This window comes from Lontra canadensis, unplaced genomic scaffold, assembly GCF_010015895.1.
Source record: "Lontra canadensis isolate GAN:19392208 unplaced genomic scaffold, GSC_riverotter_1.0 scaffold43, whole genome shotgun sequence".
NCBI lineage: Eukaryota > Metazoa > Chordata > Mammalia > Carnivora > Mustelidae > Lontra > Lontra canadensis.
Window position 1 is genome coordinate 13,902,975 of NW_022631037.1, and position 19,675 is coordinate 13,922,649.

Genomic DNA, 19,675 nt, shown 5'->3' on the forward strand with positions numbered 1-19,675 from the left:
GCAAATGAAAACAGGGCATCACAGGAGAATAACAGTGGAGGGACTTAGCAATGCCACACACGCTCTCTTGGGGCGAGAAGAGGAGGCCTAAGGAGGCCAAGGAGCAGTTGAGATTGCTCAGGGAAGTCTGGAAGAAGACCTGAAGAGCCAGGGGTCTGGGCTGGCACCCCTGGCCTACCACAGGTGGGCCAAGGCTTGGTTCTCTCATAGGCCCTGCCTCCCAGGATCCTAACCTTGTGTTCCTCCGGCTCTGCTGTGTACACTGCCTTCCCTTTTCAGGGTTTCCTTCCTTGCCATCTCCAGAGTCTCCTGTCACCAGATACAGGTCTGCTCTCCTTTTCCGGACTGATTGCAATAAAGTAGGTAGTCTTCTTCTCTGCTTCCTGGAGGGAGTGGAGGCGGGGATCAGAGCTCAGGATCCCAGGAGCCCCACCTACCAGTGCCATTGCTCTTTCTCCATCAGCTAGTTCCTATTTGAGACTGAGGGTCTCTGAAGCTGGAAAACCAAGCCACATGGCACCCCATCATAGTTCACTGTCCCCACGGTGGGGGCAAGGAGGTGGGAAGTGGGAAGGGAACTCACGAGCATCTCTGGAAGATTACGGTGTGCCAGCACCAGGAGAGACTTCCCACGTCATTTCATTGCCCCCTCACCACAGTCCTATGATGCAGGCAGAACTGCACCCATTTCTCATAAGGAAATTGAGACAGGTCTAGAGACAGGTTGTGAATGGCCCAGGGCCACACAGCTAGTAAGTGCGAAGTTGGAATTCAAACCGTAGTCTGTATGAGTCCAAAGCATGGCCCTTCCCATGGCACTGGGATAGGCATTTTCCCAGGCCATAACACCCACCTCTCTGAGATGGGGCTCCAATTCCTCACACTGGTCCCTGGGACCTGGCCACATTGTCCACAGCCTTGGGCTCCAGAAAACATCCTTGACCCCCTAAGCCTATAAAAATAGCTTGAAGGAACTCCATCCAAATTTGCAACCAAAAGACCCTCCAGGAAGACCTTCATCCTTGCCTCTGCTAAACACCCTCTACCTAAGAGCCTCCCCCCAGGGCGCCTGGGTGGCTCAGTGGGTTGGGCCTCTGCCTTCGGCTCAGGTCATGATCTCAGGGTCCTGGGATCGAGTCCCGCATCGGGCTCTCTGCTCCGCAGAGAACCCGCTTCCTCCTCTATCTCTCTCTCTGCCTGCTTGTGATCTCTCTCTGTGAAATAAATAAACTTTAAAAAAAAAAAAAAAAAAAAAAGAGCCTCCCCCCAATTCTGTATACACACCCCACAGAGCCTCATTCTAGAAACAACAAGCACTCTAGAAAGAAACTGAGCCCCCTTAGAAAAACTCCAAACACCCCTCCCCAGCAACACTTTGATAGCGGGGGTAGTTCAAAGGACCAGTGAAATTTCAGTGTAAGCCTTTTACTTTTGAACTAAAAAGGGAAAACCAAAGGCCTCACCACACTGGGGAGGGCTAGCCCTGGAGCAAGGTTGAGTCTCTTCCACTGAGCTGCTCCACACTTTCCGACAACTTCAGCTAGGAAAGAAAACACCCACACCAACAAAATAGCAGCTGCAGGGGAAGGCCGGCCATGTCCCTGTAAGTCCCTCGGAAGCACTGTGGCCTCAGCCATCAGAACCTCTGTGGCACTTGGTCAGCGCCTGGGGTGGGGTGCTGGCACTTTCTGTGCAGGAAACATTCTGTGCAGGGGGGCTTTGATTTCACTGCACTTCGCTTCTGCTGTCTTACTGAGCACCTACTGTGCGCTGGGGATAAACACAGAGAGGTTGATAAAGCCAGTCCCGCCCGGTCAAGGTCACGAGCTGTTCCTATGCCCCTGAGGGAGGGGGCTTGGCTGGCCACAAGGCAGAGTGAAGCTGTACAAAACATGGATCTGGGCAACTCGGTGGGAGAACAAAGGAGAGTGGCCTCATGAAACCAGCAGGTTTTGGTCCAAGTCAGAGCCATCAGTCGCCCTGGAGGGTAGCAGGATGCGAGTGAGTTGGGGGTGTCAGAAGTTTTCCTGGAGGCTGATCCAGATAGAATGAGAAGGTTTTCTGAAAGGGGAAGAAGAGGGCAGGCTTGAGTGAGGAGCGGGCTCTGGGAGGTGTTGGGGGTACGGCGTGAGGGGCTGCACCAGCCAGGACACCTCCACCTCAAACGCCCTTGGTGCCCCAAAACAGGTATTCCCCCTCTCCGTCCCCATGCTGCCCAACTCCAGTCTCCCTGTGCTCAAGGGAATCCAGATATTGTTGGGGTATCCGGGTCTCCAGTATCTTGACTCAGGAAGGCCCCTACAATTGTTATTTTTTTGGGTAATTTCACTGTCAACATTCCCTTTGAGTCTACCATGTCCAGAACTTGGAACTCAGCCTTTGGAGTTCTCTGGAAAGAGAAGGGTAAAGGTCATGCTGAGGCTGACACAAAAGATCTCTCCAGAAAAGCCTCCCTAGAGCAGCCCCACCCTGGGCTCCCCTCCACAATCCCCTTCCCTTCTAAGGAGGCCCTCCAGTTGAGGCTCCCAGGAAACACTGAGGTCACCAGGAGTCATCAAGGGGTTACACAATCCCGGGTTTGAACCCATTCTGCTACCTTCTTACCAAATGACCTCAGATAAGTCACTCTCACTCTTTGAATCTGTTTCTTCATCCATAGAAGGAGAATGCTAACAGTACCTACTTCCTGAACTTGAGAAAACTATTTTTTTAAAGATTTTATTTATTTATGTGACAGACAGAGATCACACGTAGGCAGAGAGGCAGGAAGAGAGAGAGGAGGAAGCAGGCTCCCTGCTGAGCAGAGAGCCTGATGCAGGGTTCCATCCCATGACCCTGAGATCACAACCTGAGTCAAAGGCAGAGGCTTAACCCATTGAGCCACCCAGTGGGCTCAGTTTCCCCATGAACTTGAGGAAATTAAATAAAACAACAAGGGAAATTAAATAAAACACAAAACACAAGTTCATTCCCCATGAACTTGAGTAAATTAAAACAAAGCAATCAAGTGCTTATTAGCGAAATGCCTTGCACACATACTAAAAGCTCTGTAAGTGTGAGCTAGTCCTATTTAACTATTTATGAGGCTGAGATGAGACAAGGAAAACTAAAGCTAAAGAATTAGGAGTTGGGAAATAAGAACTTAGCAGAGTCTAGTCTCTGGCATTTGTACGAACCCGTGTAGGTATAAAGTCAAGCAATTCTGGAAAGTCGCCCATCAGTGTGGACTCTGCCCAGACTGACGAGGCGCCTCCATAAGGGCCTGGCTTCCAGGTCAGCTGCTGCACTGGGGTTAGGGGAGCCTGTGTGGAGGTCCTGCCAGGCCAAGTGCCTTTCTCTCAGACCTTCCAGATGTGAAACTATGGAGGAGAAAGACCTTCCACTGCTAGGCTGGGGGGATAGGGGTGGGCAGGGCTGGATCTCCAAAGAAAAATGCATTTTGGGAACTAGTGGAAACGTGACAGAGCTGGAAATAGTGCCTCAAATCCGTCCTTTATGTGTGACATTAACGTCTGGGGCCCATTTGTTTCTTGAGCAATGTACAAGACTGCACATACTTTGTCCAAGAGGAAAGAAAAATGAAACCTTATGCACAAAAACAGTATAGTATGGGGAAGGGGGAAAAAGGCTAACTTTACAGAAGAGAAACTTGATAAACACCCCATCAGCCAGGTGACCAAGGTCAACCCCAACAGCGATAAGTCATGTTGATGGCACATCCCCTTGCTATGACGCAGTGAGAATGGCACTTTACCTCTACGGTCTCCCTCTCCAAAGCCGATTGCCTCAGTCTGGCCGTGAGAAAGAAACATCAAGCAAATTCAGATAGACACGCATCCTACAATATGTGTGACCAGTACTCCTCAAAACCATCAAGGTCATCAAAAAGAAGGAAAGCCTGAGAAGTTGTCAGAGCCAAGAGAAGCCTCAGGAGAGGAGATAACTAAAGGTAATGTGGATGAGATCTTGAAACCGAAAAAGGATCTAAGGTAAGCACAAAGATAATCAGAGTGAAGTATGTGGACTTTAGTTAACAGGAAAACAAAACAAACCAAAAACCTATGCACACTTTAACCATACATCAGCACCGTATAGTTAAAAAATAATCTTTCATTTGTAAGGACTTTTTTTTTAAAGTTTGGTTTCACCTCTGCCTCTGAATTTTTTTTTTTAAAGAAATCTTTATTTCATGGTTTTGTGGGGTTTTTTTGAAAAAAAAAAAAAAGAAAGAAAAGAAAGAAAGAAACCTTGCCTCTGAATTTTTTATGCAAATAGACAGACTTTCCCTTATAGGAAGTTAACTGACTTAGTCGATTTTTTTCAGTACTTAACACTTTCCCCTGTCCCTGGAGAATAACATGATCATGGCAAAACATATGAATCCTAGTTTAAAGGTTTTTTTTGTTTGTTTGTCTTCTGTTTTCCTTGAACTGGTCATTTAGCAAACTGTTTTGGTTTTTGTTTTGTTTTGTTTTGTTGAGAACCAGCTTTTAGAAAATTGCCTCTTGGCAATTTGCTTCTCAGAGAATTAACTCAGAGTCTTTGAACAAGGATATACCCGATAACCATAACCATGAAATTTGCCTGAAGCCCCTCACTTGCTTAACAAAACTCCACTTGTGGAAAGGCCCACTGCCTCCCAAGTAATCTGGGCCCTGCTCTTGGTCGCATAGCGGCAGTTATGGCACAGGGCACAGGCTCTCACAGGTACAGTGGAATCCTTAGGTTCTTTTCCATCTCTTGGTGAGATCCAGAAAGGCTGCCACAGAGATGTCTGAGCGGGGAAAGTCCTCACCCTCGGGTGTGAGACACTGAAATAAGTCTCCCAGTGAGGGTTCAACAGCACTTACCCTGGGGCTTCCGAAATCCAAAAAAACTGAGTTTGGAGGCAAGGGAATGGAACAGACTCCTCTATAAATCCTGCAAGCCCTTAGGGAGTTCTGGTCACCCACTCAGTCATGATCTCCAGGGAACAGGAAGGCTAACAGCCCACAGCAGAAGGATGGGGCTGAACTTTGACTGAATGCTCCTCCTGCATGGCCACTGTGACAAATGATTCACCTAATTTACCTCGTTGGATTTTTGCAACAGTCTTCTCAAGTTGACACAGGAGGAAACAGACCTGGAGGGAAAAAGCAACTTGTCCAGGGGTCACCCAGCTGGCAGACGGCAGAGCCAGGCTTAGAAACCAGGTGCCCTCGGCTCTAAGGCCTATGTCCTTCCTTAACCACTAAGCAAACTGCCTCCGTTTATTTATCCATCGAAATGATAAACATATAAACACACCAGAAGACCTCAGCTAATTTAAGAGTGAATATACAATATACACTTTGCGTATATATATATATACACTTTGTGTATATATATATATATATATATACATAAAAATGTATATTTATACATTATATATATATACTTTTTGTATATATATATACATAAAAATGTATATTTATACATTTTAATATATATACACAGTGTATATATATACACTGTGTATATATATGTACATATAAATATATACACTGTGTATATATTTATATACACTTTGTATATAAATATACAAAGCGGAAACGTGGGAAAGGAAGACAAGTTAGGAATAATTTCTAATAAAAATAAATTTCCACTCCCCCCCCATTCCTTTCTCCCCATGCATTTCTTTTTTGCATTTTTTCCAGTTAATTTAAATTCCAGCTAGTTAACATCTTTTGTGCGTTTCTTAAACTGAGGGGTATGGACACGTGCATACAGGTTCCAGTACATGCAAGTTCTCTGGTGACTGGCTGCCACGCTTGCTGGCAATGGAGTGGTGACAGCGTGGCAGAGCAGGAGTGGGCAGTCTCCTGGCTGGCCATTTCTTAGCCCCTCATGCTAACCTTGGGGCCCAGAACCCAGTTTATCAAACAGCCCTTCACCCTCCCCTCTCTCCAGTATGTCCTCTTGGGTGAGGTCTATCCTGTGGTACTGACGTCCCCAGAAATTTCTCCTCCCCCTCACCAGAGAATAGCAGTGAAATCTGTCAGCGTCAAGGATGCTTCCGACAGCAATCACATTCCTTCCAGGATCTACCTCTTGGACCACAACTCTTGTGACTTCCTCAAATCCCTGGACATTGTGCCTGGACCAACTGGAGAAAAAGAAGCTAATATCAGTTTGGGAGAGGGGTATACTGGGTCAGATTTTTTTTTTTTATTTTATTTATTTATTTGACAGAGAGAGAGAGAGAGATCACAAGTAGGCAGAGAGACAGGCAGAGAGAGAAGGGAAGCAGGCTCCCTGCCGAGCAAAGAGCCTGATGCGGGGCTCAATCCCAGGACCCTGAGCCGAAGGCGGAGGCTTAACTCGCTGAGCCGCCCAGGTGCCCCTGGTTCAGATTTTTAAATCTACCTTTGGCATCCTGGGGTCCGAAAGTTCTAGAATGATCAGGACTTGAATTATTTAACTTCCCTGTTTCTAGAAGGCGAGGTGGTCACTACACACTAAGGAGGGTGACCATCACAAATGCTAGATTCTCCTCTGTCCTTTATAGAACGCTTCTGGAGGAAAGATGGAGCACTGATTAACCCTAATGGAAAGGAGAGCGAGACCTATTTTCTGCATCTCCCAGAGCCGAGTTGCCCCTTTGCTCAGAGGGGCCTGAGGGGTAGGAAGGCAGGCCCACCATCTTCCAGCCAGAGCCCCACCAGTGTTGATGAACAGAGGACCCAGGAAGGGATGAGGGGCATGGCTGCCAGACCTCACACTGCCAACCCCAATGATTACTTCTTCCCTTGGCTCTGCCTTCTGGGCCTCCATATTCTGGAAGGCAGTGGGATGGATGCTCCTACCAACCATTTCCCAATGAGACAGTGGTAAGTTGACCTCAGAAAGAAATAAGAGAGAAAGGATGGAGTGTAAGAGTAGCGTGGGGGTGGGTGCCCTGGATAGCACCCCATCCTTAGGCCCGATCTCCTCAGTTAATGGTCAGCCTGTGAAGGGTCCCCCTTACTCTGGGTAAAGTAAAATGAATCCCAAAACCGCATCTGGGTTATCTCCCCCACCCACTCTCCCCTTCACCCACTCCTGGTATACAATTGGCCCCTTTTCCTCTCTAGCTCCCCTGTGGGACCCTCCATAGGCCCATTACCAGTGCAACCTGATACATACGGCTGGTCCTTCCCTGTTTCTACCAGCGGCGGCTCTTTGTCCCCAGCACACTGGACCCTTCAGGTGCTCTTACCTCCAAATCCTCTTTTTTTTTTTTTTCATGTACAAACAGGTTTTATTCCCATCACTATGTGCACCCCTCAGAAAGATCGCTAGAGACATTCACACTGTAAGAAAGGATACTGTCAGATTACCACTGCTTGTCCTCACTCATCTGAAGATGTTTTCACCATGATGTCTAGAAATCCTTTTTTTAAGATGTATTTATTTATTTGAGAGAGACAGAGGGAGAGGGAGAGCGGGAGAGAGAATCTCAAGCAGACTCCCTGCTGAGTGCAGAGCCCGACTCAAGGAACAATCTCCCAACCCTGAGATCATGACCTGAGCCAAAATCAAGAGTCAGATGCTTAATCAACTGAACCACCCAGGCACCCCTGCCAAATCCTTCTCTTTCTCTCCCCTTCTGCCCCTCTGCAACCTCTTCCTCTTGAGATCTGTTTCCCTTTCTTCAGGCTCCTCTGCCTTCCTCCTGGGGCCAGGACTCACCTCCCAAGTTTTCTGGGCTTCACCTCCCCATCCTACCTTTAAGTCCCTTTCCTCTGGCCACTTTCCTCTAAGGCCCTTCTGGCTGGCCCAGGCACCTACTCACCCATCATGGTGGCCAGCTCTCAGCTCACTCCCAGCCTGGGAGTTCTTCTGGGTACCCAGAAAGGCAGTGCCCGGGACCCACAGGCCCATCCCAGGGTTCCACTCACCTCAGCTGCTCACCAGGAATGACGGCTGTAGAAATCCCCTGTAAGATCTCTGCACAGGTGCTGGCCCGGTGTGTCTCAGGAACCACTAGGAAGGGAACGGAAAGAACTGGAAAGCTGGGGTAGGGCTAGGTGCCCCACCTCTCAGGCCTTCAGATAAGCCATGATCTGGCCAGAGGCAGGTCAAGCCTAAAGGAAGAAAGTCTTTCCCCCTTTTGGACTCAGGGAGCCGGAGGGAGAGATATCTATATATTCACCTGGTATGTACTCGAGGTGCATTTGGGCCAGAGGATGGTGTACCGGAGATGCCGCCGCCTGTCCTCTTGCCTACCTTCTTCTCCAAGAAGCAGCCTTGGGCCCCCACCCCTCAGTCCTCAGAGATAACCACCTGAGTGAGGCTGCCTGTCTTCTGGGCCCCCTCAAAGCAACACCTAAGGAGAGGATCGTGGCAGTGACAACAGGAATAGTACTGATGTGACTGCCCTGTACTAAGTACTGACCCAGTGCCAGGTGTTGTGCTAATCCTCACAACAGCCCTGACCCGGATTATCCACCACAGAGGAAGAAACTGAAGCTCAGAGAAGCAGGGCCTCGATGCTGGGAAGGGGCAGAGCAGGATCTGAGCGCCAGCCCCTCACCCTGACTATGCTCCAGCGAGTGCACAGAAGCTCTCAGGGCTCCCCCACCCTCACGAATGGGCCCAGGTGGCCGACTGGCTACCCCCAGCACTGTGTAGGCCTCACTCGGTGGACTTGGGCAAAGACACTGCACTTTTCCCAACACCCACTCCAAGCACACCGCCGCTGGCAGTGCCAGGCAGGGGCCCCAACCGCCTGGGGCGGCTCCTGCCTTCTACCTGGGGCTTCACACTGTCTCAGGACCGGCACAGGTCACTGCAGAGCGCACAATGAAAGGCCCAGAACCTCAAAGACCAGAGCTCCTTCACTAAAGGACTCCCTCCTTTCCTGGACCCATGAGCCTAAACAAGACCTGGAGGCTTACATCTTCCCTACCCCACGGATGCTTCCAGGAGAGGAGAGGAAGCACCGATTCCCCTGAAGATGGAAAGGCCAGGAGGAAATGCAGACCTCCTAGGGAAGAGAAGTGAGAACAGGGGAGGGCATCCTGAGGAAAGGACTGGGCACCCCTTGGGACTCCATCTTCATTCACGAATCACTGACCCCTTTCCTGGCCAAGCACAAGCCATCCCTCCGCCAGCACGGCCCATCTCAGCCAGCCCCAGGAGACTAGAGGTCTAAGTTCAGACAGAAGAACGGCCATGCCACGTTACAGAGAACTCTGCCCTCTGGCCTGCTGTTGCCTCTGCCAGTTCCCTCCCAGCCCCTCAGGCTGGCACTGTCAGGGGAGGGCACCAGGAAGAGGGGCAGTCCCAGAGCCTAGGCAGAGGGTCCCCTTCACTCCCACACTGCCCTCAGTGGGCGCCTCGGCCCAAATCCCTGCCCCTTTCCCCGGGGCCCTCCAGGAAGCAGAGGCCAGACTCAGGGGAAACAGGAACACATTGTCCTTTATTTGCATTTCTCAGAATACTGTACAAAGGGAGTAAAAATCCTATTCACACATTGCTTAGAAAGATTTTGAGGTGAAAGTTCCCTATGATACGTGGGGTGGGGAGCAGGGGAACCAGGAGGCAGGAAATGGGACAAATGAGCTTCCCTCCTCCCTCAGGGGCCTGGGTGCGGGCGTGGGCACCCACTCCTTTTCAAAAGTAACACAGACCCTGGCCAGATTGGAAAGGGTGAAAGGCAGCTCCTCTCCAGTCCACACTCAGGCTCCTGCCCCGCATCTCCCGCCCCCAGGCTGAGGAGACCGCGCCCGTGGGTCACTCCGGACTCTTTCTGCTATTCTGCTTGGGCAGGGACCACTCTGTGGCCCGCTCACCCCATTTAGGGGTGGCCCCAGAGCCCCACAGGTACTGCATGAGGAGGTTACGAGGTGGAGGCTGCAAAAGGGCCCGACCACTCACATGTCCCAGTTCCCCCATGCCCCTCACACCACTGCACAAGGCAGTGTCAAACTGGACCTGTGCTGACCATGACTCACAGGCCTCTTCCATCCCTCCCCACCCCTCATGCTAACTCAGGAGCTCTAGACCCCCCACAGCCTCCCAGCCTATTATCACCACCAGGCCATGGGGAAATTAACTCTCTGAGCCTGCCCCCAACCTGACCACTTCCCAAAGACCAAGGTTAGGTCCGGCTTCTATCCCCATCCTCCTCCCTGACACCAGTCTCTGCTGCTATGTGGTCCCTTCTTCCAAGTCTCAATTCACCATCCCCACCCCTGCCCCAACCACCCTCCCCACCTCCGCCAGGGCTAAGATGAAAGCGGCCACCGCCCCCTCACCTCTGGGATCAGGCCAGCCACACCCAGCCCCACCCACCTTCTCCTGACCCTCCCCGCTCCAATCCAGTACCCAGGGTGGGTTGTAGGGGAGCTGCCAAAAGCACAAGACTCAATAGACAGTTCTCCACCCAGAGGGATGGGGCACCATCATGCGCTTGCTTTTACATGTACAAGCACATACTGAGTGTCATCCTAAAGACTTAAGAATTAAAGTAAAACCATCTAGAAGCTGTACCGTCCCCCATGCTCCCCTTGCAGGGGTTAAAGTGCTTTAGCAGTCTGAGGATGAGCAAGTGAGCAGGGGTTTCTCTTGTCCCAACCTCACAGATCTGCATTCAGCTGGGAGCCCAGCCCATTCCATGACTGCCCCCACGAAGTCTCTATCCAAAAGGCAAAAAGAAAAGATCAAAAATATCAGAAAGGGTCAGAGACCTGGGGGGGGGCCCACCCGAACCCCACTACAAGCTACTTCAAGTAGGCTACCAGGGGAAGTGAGGGGGCAAACTAGGGCCCAGAGGCTCGACCCCCATCTCTAGCAGGATCCAGAGGCTCCGTCTGTCTTCAGCATCACAGCACAGGCTTCTACCCTCCCCCGCCAGCCAGGCAGGGGACGGGGCTGTGCCCTCAGTACTTATTGATTCCAAAAATCCGGACGCCATGGAGCTGGGGCAGCTTGGGAATGAGCACACTCATCAGGGACACGGTGTTGAGGATGAAATGAATCTGGTCATACTTGGTATAGAAGCTGGTGAGGAAGTACCTGGGTGGGAAGGTTGGGAAGAGGCATAAGACTCTGTTTGGAGGAGCCCTTCTTCCCTCACTCCTGGGTGGGGAGTGGCAGATCCCTGATAGCTAAGGAGTTATGGGAAAGACCCCCAGAACAGAAGCAGGATGGCAAGACTGCCGCAGTTAAAGAGGTCCCTCCCAACCCAATCCCCTTGAATGACCCCAGCTCTGTGGGCTGACATCACTGCAGGCAGGAAGGCCCATTTTGGTGAAAGACAGGGCCAGGGAGGTGCAAGACCCGAGCCCAGCAGAGGACCCAGGGATACTCCAACTTCCCTTCCTCTGCTCACTCCCATGCCAAAAGCCAGATCTGGGGGCACGTTTAAGCCTGGCAGGGCCCAGGGTTCCCCAGGCCCTGGCCTGGCTGCTGGCGTCCTTCTCTACTCAAGGCACTCACAGCACGATGGGGGTGATGGTTAAGAACTTCCGAGACGCTGTGAACTGGACCCCATAGTCCATCTGCTCCCAGTGGGTTAGCAATCTCGCCTTGCCCTGGTCCGGAGTCTCGAAGGGTGTCCCCTTCACCGTGTGCAAGAAGATGTACATGCCCTGGGGGGGAGGGGCCTTTGTTAGAGGACACAAAAAGCAAAAGGCCCTCCAGCTCAGTTCCTCTACCCCAGTCAAAGAAGTGGGCTCTGTATTATGTGGAGCTGCCCTCTGAGGGGCAGAGGGCTGTGGGCTGGAGGTCAGGATGGAGCAGCTGGGAGCCTGGCAGGAGACAAAGGGGACCCACTGGGTGAGAGGGCAGGCCTGGCATGAGAATAAGGCATGGGGAGAACTTAGCTGCAGAAATGCCCCTCTGGCCTAGTGCCAGCTTCCCTGCGCCGGAGGGGCGGGGACAAGCTGATGGCCGCTGCTTGGTTGCCAGAGTACAAGCTAGCAAGCAGCGGCTGTGGGAGCAGAGGGGCCAGAGTGGAAGATGGCTGGAAATCTGGGCTTGGGAGAGGGGCATTTCTGTGCCAGGCTGGGCACCTGGGACCTGGGGACTCTCTGGAGCCCTTAGTTCAGTTCCCAGTGGCCCTCCCTCCAGGTCCACAAGCCACCCCGTCCTGGGGATGTGCACAGATCCGCAGATTTTCGTCCTCAGAGTGCACACGGCTGGAACCCAGAAGTTGGGGGGAGACTGAGAGGAGAGCTGGGTCTGGGGTCGAGGGACAGATGTTGTCAGCACATCACCCTGACATCTGGCCCACGGCTGAAGGTGCTCCTTCCTCTCCTCAGCCCCCAGAGCCTGGGCAGGCAGCAGGCAGGCCCTCACCATGTTATGGATGAGGTTGGTGAGGGTCCAGACCACAGGGACGCTGACGAAGGGGATGCTGAGCAGCACGACATGCAGAAGCCCGATGGCCAGCACGTAGGACAGCCAGATGCCGCGGCTGTTCATCACCCGCGTGTTGGGGTTCACCTCACTGTGCGCCGTGCCCACGTTCATCCTGCCGCCCCTCTCCTGCCGCTGCTCTGCGAACAAGCAGCACAGGTGAGACAGGTCACACCACTTTCCCTGCCCCCTCACACCGTCCACATCCTGCAGGGAGGGAGGCTCTGCTCTCCCCAAGAACTCCAGGTGTTCTGCTGCTTTGACTCTCCAGCGAAGAGGCCCAAGAAGGGCCGTGTGGACTTAACTCCATTCATTTCCCGCTGCTCGGCTGGGTTAAGCACCAGGCCTCCCCACACGTCGGCAGACCTGGACGGTGCCCCTCCAGGCACTGGGACTGCCTGGGTGGACAGGTCATCAAGAGGCATCCAGCCTAGGGCAAAGAAACCACTGCCTATTCCCCAATCTCATCTTCCAGAGCATTCCCACGAGGGCCCTCTTCCCACAAGGTCTCGGGGAGAGGAGAAGAGGCCTGGCCCCTCAGAATCATGCAACATAAGTGCTCTGGACAGTCTTGCTGAGGGCCTGATATGGGGCATCTCCTACCTCTGAGCTCCGCACCATAAGAATGAACAAAAGGGGGCAGAACCCGTGAGAACAGGCAGCAGCAGGTGCAGTTTCTGGGGGTCATTGCTTCTATCCTCTCCCCTCATTCTCCCATCCTGGGGTTCTCCCAGCCCTGACCCAGGAGAACTGACAGACTGGAAAGAGGGAGAGAAGGAAGAAAAGTGAAGACAACAGACTAGGGACAACCTCTGCCCAGACTTGGAGGCCTCTTTCTTGGTGACACAAAACAACCCATGCAAGATGTTTTATCCATCTGGCAGCCACTCAGCCTAACCCTTGTGATGCCACCCACTTTGCTGCCAAACCACCAGGGCCCTTTTCCCACCATAGCATGGGCGAGGATGGAGAACGTGGCCAACATCTACGGCTCTCAAGTCCCCGAAACCCATATCAACACGCCCCTCCCTAGGACACAAACACCACACCTGCAGCCTGCCTCCTGCCCCCCTTCCTCCCTGCCCAGCCCAGCCTCACCTCGGCCTCTTTTCCCAGCATCTGCCTTCCCTTGCCCAGCTCCAGTGGCAGAAGCCCTGCAGCACAAGGAACCAGGAGGGCTGCTCGTGATGCTCCAGAAACAATACAACCCAGGGGCGCCTGGGTGGCTCAGTGGGTTAAAGCCTCTGCCTTCGGCTCGTGTCATGATCCCAGGGTCCTGGGATGGAGCCCCGCATCAGGCTCTCTGCTCGGCAGGGAGCCTGCTTCCTCCTCATTCTCTGCCTGCCTCTCTGCCTACTTGTGATCTCTGTCAAATAAATAAATAAATAAAATCTTAACAAAACAAAACAATACAACCCAGTTGCATTCCTGGATGCACATAAGGAGGGGAACGAGCAGCCCCTTGTCTAGAGCTCAGCTGTCCCCAGATCCCCAAGGGCCCAGGAACCAGCAGGAGGTGGGGAAAAGACTCACCTCCCTAGGTGAGGGAGGGTCCTGCCTGATAAAGACCTTAGGTCATCACCATGGTAACAACCCCACCTTTCCTGGAGGTGCAGAAAGGGGTTCTGGACGGGGGTATCCAGAAAGTACCCAGAAGGCCATATCCCTCACCCTGCTTCAACAACCCCCCTCAGATTCAGCTGCTATCTATCTCTGGCTAGGATCACAGCCAAGCCTGTGTGGGAGCCAGGATTCTCAAGGATCAGTTCCTTACTTCCAGAATAATGAGAACAAGTTTCCTCTTCTCAGAGAGCTCCAAGCTAAGAGACCTCAGGGGAAATGGGACCCACAACACACCTTCCCAACATGCAAACATGCGCGAGATGGCGCAGGGTGCATCCTAGAAGTAATGCTCCCAGGGTCCATTAGCTCAGCCCATTAGGCTGGATAATTGGGCCTAAGAGAAACCCAAGGAACTAGAAAACCGGGACTAGCTTGGTTGTTTACCTTCACAGGGCCTTGGAGCTTTAGTTGCCCTGACCCGGCTCCTGGGACGCTTACTATGCAAAAGCCTAGGGCAGTGGGGAGCTGGCTAATAAATAAGGCCTCTGAAGCACTTTGACTAAGGAGAGACATAGAGTTCCCCAAGTCTGATCAGAAACTGCTGTCCCTCTCCACTTCTCCCTAACCTAGACAGACAAAGGTGCAGGAGTGCAGAGACCTGTAGCTGTCCCTCATATTTTGTGCAGCAGTACCAATGGCTTTGTTGAATCCCAGATCACCCCACACTTCTTTCTTGCTGAGCATGCAGTGAAGATCAAAGAGTCTAGGAGGGGCCTAGACTTAGGACCTAACTGGTAACCTCAGAAGTGTATTCCTGAAGACCGAACACCAGCTTCTCCGGCAGCAGAAATCCCAGATGACCCCCCCAAAAGACAGAAGAAATCAAGAAACTAAGGACACGACTGGCAGCCAGAAAGCACTCCTAAGATGTTTGTGTGACTAAGGGTACATACCACTTCCATTCATAAAAAACAAACAAAAAATTGCCCCTCACCCACAGGGAAGAAATAGGGAGAAGAACCTGGCAGAGGCAGAGTAAGTCTACAGCAGCTGAGGCCGAAAAGTTCTGTTGCCCTAGCTGGCAGGTGGCTGCCGTGGCAGGGCCTGATGTGGTTTCATAACCTGTCTCGAACCAAAGCCTGCAGCAACTCTGTTCTGTTAACTACTTTCTTGCTGGTAGCTCTTTTCTACTCCTTCCCCCCACCCCGCCCCCGCCCGGCTCCGCACACAAATATCCCGGCCCAGCCTGTCAGTCTGGCACCTAAGCCCGGGCCACAGTGCTCCCCAGGACAGCTGCCAGGTGAGCGCTTCCCATTCTTTCCCCCAAGTAAAGGCAGCCCTTTAAGCAGCAAGCCTTTCTCCTTCTAGATGAGGAGCACAAAACATCCAAGTCCAACGGGGAGACACTGGCAGCACTCCACAATGCCATTCTCAGTCTGCCCACCGCCCAACCCGCAGGGCCACAGTCGCACACCTCTCAGCTCTGGCCCAGCCTCCCAGAATGGCGAGGGCCCTGGGAATGGAAAGACTGGCGAGTACCGGGGCGAACCCCCACTAGCTAGGAAGGGGGTGAAACGAGGAGGTGGAGTCTATGCTATTGTTGGGATTTCGGAGCGGTACCTCAAGCCAAAGAGGGGCCTCCCGCTCCGCTCCCCTGCCTGGGACCTCGCACTCGGAGCCCGGCCCGGCCCGGCCCGTAGCCCCACCCCCACCTCCACGCGTTCACCCAGCCCCGGAGGCAGCCAAACCTTTATCCCCGAAGCCCAGCCTCTCCCCGCCCCCTCCCCCAGCCGAAGCACTCCTCCCGATACCCCAGACTCGGTATTCCGCACCGACTCTCCCTTCTGGGCATCCCTTCGGCTGATGCAGCCCCTCGGCTGATGCACCCCCTCCCACCTCCGCTCACCATGCCCGGGTCCCCTCTAGCCCGGGCGCTTCCCCAGCAGCCCCCGCCTTCTTTACCGCCCCGCCTCTAGCCCCAAGAGGAGGTTCCCGGTTCGGCCACCCCGAAGCCGCTCGCCCGGACTCACCGTACAGGGCCGGCCGTCTAGGGCCCAGGAGGGGTGCCCGGGGCCGGGACCGGGGCCGGTGCTGCTCCAGCAGCTGTAACAACCCGCGGCAGCAGCCACCCCGCTGGCAGCTCCGGCCGAATCAGCGCCCCGCGCCGGCCCCCGCAACGTCACCGCCCAGAGCCGGCCCGCCGGGTGCCTCCTGGGAGTTGTAGTTTCTCCCTTTGCCCGCATACGGGTCCGCCCGGTGCCTCCTGGGAGTTGTAGTCTCCCCCTACCTCGCTGCAGTCTTGGCCTTACTGGGGCTACGGGCCAGACGTTTCAATAGCACGCGAAACTAGTATTAGATGGTATTCCTTTGGCGGGTAGCAATTCCTGCTTTTGCAATCGCGCGCTTTAAGCGCGGTTTACTCTTCCCTGGTTTTGAGATCAGGAAATTCAGAGTTTTAAGTGACTTGGTATATGTTCTTGCTGGGTCCCAGAGATTCTGACCCCATGTCAGAGTTTTTTCACTATGCCTCGCTTGCTGGCTCTGCCCTGGCCATGTATTGGCTTCACGAGAAACAGACTAGTCGGATCCATTGCCCTTCCAGGCCCTCATAGAAGCTGGCTTCTCATGACATTGGTTAGGAGCAGAGCTTGGAGGGCCGAGAATGCAGCCTATGAACAGCATTTGTCCCGAGCCTGGCCGCCTTTCAGTTAACTTGAGCCAGCCAGCCCGCCAGCCCACATCCTCGGCCTCCCCACATTAGGCATCAGAAGAGGCCACATGTCTTGCAAAGACTCCATGATAAATAGTTAGGAGCCCGAGTTCTAGTCTCTGGTCAGCTTGTGTGGCTTTGGGTGGAAGGCTCCATCTCTCTGGGCCACAATTTTCTTGGCCACATGCCCCAAAGGCAAGGGCACAGATTTTATTGCCAGGCTAGCCTAACATAGGCTCTCTTTCACCAGCAGCATGACCCCTACAAATAACTTATCTTGACCTCCAATGCTACCCCTGTGAAGCCCCACCTCCAAGGTTGCTCAAATTCAAAAGAATGTAGGTAAAGCACCTGTTGCATTGTAGGAAGCTATACTGTAGGAGGTGGAACTAAATGGTCTCCTGGGTCAGTCCCACTCTCCATGTCACCAAAAAGGCCTTGTTTGAGTCATTTACACTGCCCCCACCTGCTTCTAAGTCCACTCTGAATGGCAGGGCTCGAAGGGAAGGGTCAGATGACATCATGACATGCCAACTGACAGGCCGTAAACACACCCTGAATGAATGAGAGGGGCCAGAAGGGAGAATGCTGGCCCAGGAAAACTGGGGAGCACTTCCCTGAGACCTCACCTGCCCTTCTCCAGGCAACAGCCAGGAAACAGTCATCACAAACCTGGAGTGGGCTCCCAGAGGCCCCTAGTAGGAAGCAAGTGGAAACCTGAACCACTCAGAGCAGAAGAACAGGAAGCTTCTCAAATATTTCCAGGGCCAGTGGCTGAAGAGCGCTCATCCCAAGACTTAAATAACCACCCCAGAGTCTGAAAAACTTCTACCTTATATGAAGGTTTCTCCTGCTTCATGGGAGCCCCTTTTCGTAGTCAGCCTTCTAAAGCCATAAGCAAACAACTGAGTATTGGTCTTTCTACAGAAACCTCCCAGCATTGAGGCAAAAAAGATCTTATTTTTACTAACTGAGCCTGCTTAATTCCTTTGACTCTTCTCTGGAATTCTTCTATCGGCCCTCAAGTTGATTGAGCTCTCTGGATCTTTGCCTCTGGATCCACGTCTCGAATAAGGGCCTGACTAATGCATAGTCTAACGGAAAGATTACCCGACATGCCATGCCCTATTAATAACTCCTGTTATCGAGTTGTTGTTTTTTTTCCACAATGGGAATGAACAGAGTTCTGACTCACTCTAGGTCTGTGGTAAACTGTAGATCACTTTCGGCTTAATTTAGCCTGAGTCCCTGTCATCATCTTACTCCTTCTCTAGCTCTCTGCCCTCATAATTACCCTGTCTTTACCAAACATCCTTCAGCCATGAATAGGCCTAAGTACTGTTCAGAATGAGTGACAGCACTCTTATGTTGTGCTGGGGAATGCACAACCCTGTGGACAAACAATTGGTCATATGTGCCAAGAGGCTGAGAAATCACTCCGGCTTTAGAGCCATGACTACATTTCTCGTAGCATATTCTAAGGAGATACACCCTATGTACTCTGTAAGAAAACGTTCATTCCTGCATTGTTGTTTTTTTATAATAGTGGAAAACAGAAAGCAACCTAAATGCCTGAGAAAAATATTACGGAGGGGCACCTGGGTGGCTCAGTTGGTTAATCCTCTGCCTTTGGATCAGGTCATGATCCCAGGGTCCTGGGATCAAGCCCTGCATAGGGCTCCTTGTTCAGTGGGGAGCCTGCTTCTCCTTTTCCCTTTGCTGCTCCCCCTGCTTGTGCTGTCTCTCTCCCTTTCTCTGTCTGTCAAATAAATAAATCAATAAAATCCTTTTTTAAAAAAAGGGAAATATGATAGTATATCCAGTGGATGACATAGCATGGTTATGGCACAGCAGTTTGGGAAAATGTTTGCTAGGTTATATGAAAAGATTAGGGGGAAAATTATAGCATGAGTATTCCTTGGGGATACAGTCAGCAAAATCTAGGAAAAGGGAAACTAGAACAAACATCCAATTCCTTAATAAGTTAGAAGGGGAAAAGGAGAGGAAAAGACTTACAGATTAAAACAAATTAAGCAACGTATCTACCAAAGGCCATATTTGGATTCTGATTCAAGCAAACTAACTTAAAAAAAAAAAAAGTATTACGTTATCGGGGAAATCTGAATGCTGACTATTCAAATCGATGATATTAAGGAATAATAATTTTTAAGGTATGATATGGTCTTGCGGTGATTTTTTTTTAAAAGGTTTTATTTATTTATTTGACAGAGAGAGATCACAAGCAGGCAGAGAGGCAGGCAGAGAGAGAGGAGGAAGCAGGCTCCCTGCTGAGCAGAGAGCCTGATGCGGGGCTCGTTCCCAGGACCCTGAGATCATGACCTGAGCCGAAGGCAGTGGCTTAACCCACTGAGCCACCCAGGCACCCCATGCGGCGATTTTTTTAAATAAAAAGTCTTCCTTTTCTTTTGGAGATATATTTTAAAATATACGTGATGGAAATAATGTGCTGACTGGATTTGCTTCAAAATAACCTGGGCTTAGGGACTTCAGGGAATAAAGTGGGCCGTGAGGTGGTAATTACTGGCACTGAGAGATGGGGACATGAGATTCCTTATGTTATTTTTTTCTACCTTTTTATGTTTGAAACTGTCCGTAATAAAAGCTTTTATAAGCCTGCATATGCAGTGACAGTGATGATAAGAAAAATCCTGGCACCAGCTGCCCTCAGCAGCTGTGTGACCTTAGGTAAGTCACTGAACCTCCCTGTGTTTGAGTTAGCACGTTTCTTTTTTCTTCTTCTTCTTCTTTTTTTTTTTAGTTACTACGTTTCTGAGTGGAGATGGGGACGATCATGATTGCGCCCACCTCATTAAAGATTAAATGTGAAGCACTTAGAGCAATTCCTAGCACCTAGTAAGTCCTCTGTGTTACCTGTTACTCATCCAGTCTACCTCTGAATGGTGTTTGAGCGTCTACTTCACCAGGCTGTGGAAATTCAACAAAATAAAAACAGACCTTGTGTTAGGAAGGAGGGGTTGGGGGCGAACTTCTTCAGGCTCTAGTTTCAAACTTTGCGTA

The 19,675-nt window shown here is 51.8% G+C and overlaps 1 protein-coding gene and 1 pseudogene across 4 annotated transcripts; both read right to left on the reverse strand.

Annotated features, from left to right (window-relative positions):
• Positions 1–2,073: 2,073 nt before the first annotated feature.
• On the reverse strand, positions 2,074–8,213 carry LOC116875795 (annotated as a pseudogene).
• A 2,049-nt stretch (positions 8,214–10,262) lies between these two features.
• On the reverse strand, positions 10,263–16,088 carry ORMDL3 (ORMDL sphingolipid biosynthesis regulator 3). 4 transcript variants are annotated; one of them, XR_004384275.1, is made up of 4 exons: positions 12,304–12,498; positions 11,443–11,594; positions 10,743–11,019; positions 10,263–10,639 (listed from the first exon to the last, which is right to left on the reverse strand). XR_004384275.1 is itself a non-coding variant. In XM_032871525.1 (4 exons), exons 2-4 carry the CDS (start codon positions 12,475–12,477, stop codon positions 10,884–10,886), a joined length of 462 nt encoding a protein of 153 aa, XP_032727416.1. In that variant the 5' UTR covers positions 12,478–12,498; positions 15,957–16,088; the 3' UTR covers positions 10,263–10,883. The 4 variants fall into 4 exon arrangements, 3 of the variants coding, with proteins under 3 accessions (XP_032727416.1, XP_032727415.1, XP_032727414.1); XM_032871525.1 differs by adding an exon at positions 15,957–16,088 and having other exon boundaries at positions 10,263–11,019; XM_032871524.1 differs by adding an exon at positions 15,401–15,486 and having other exon boundaries at positions 10,263–11,019; positions 12,304–12,503.
• Between the last annotated feature and the right edge of the window lie 3,587 nt (positions 16,089–19,675).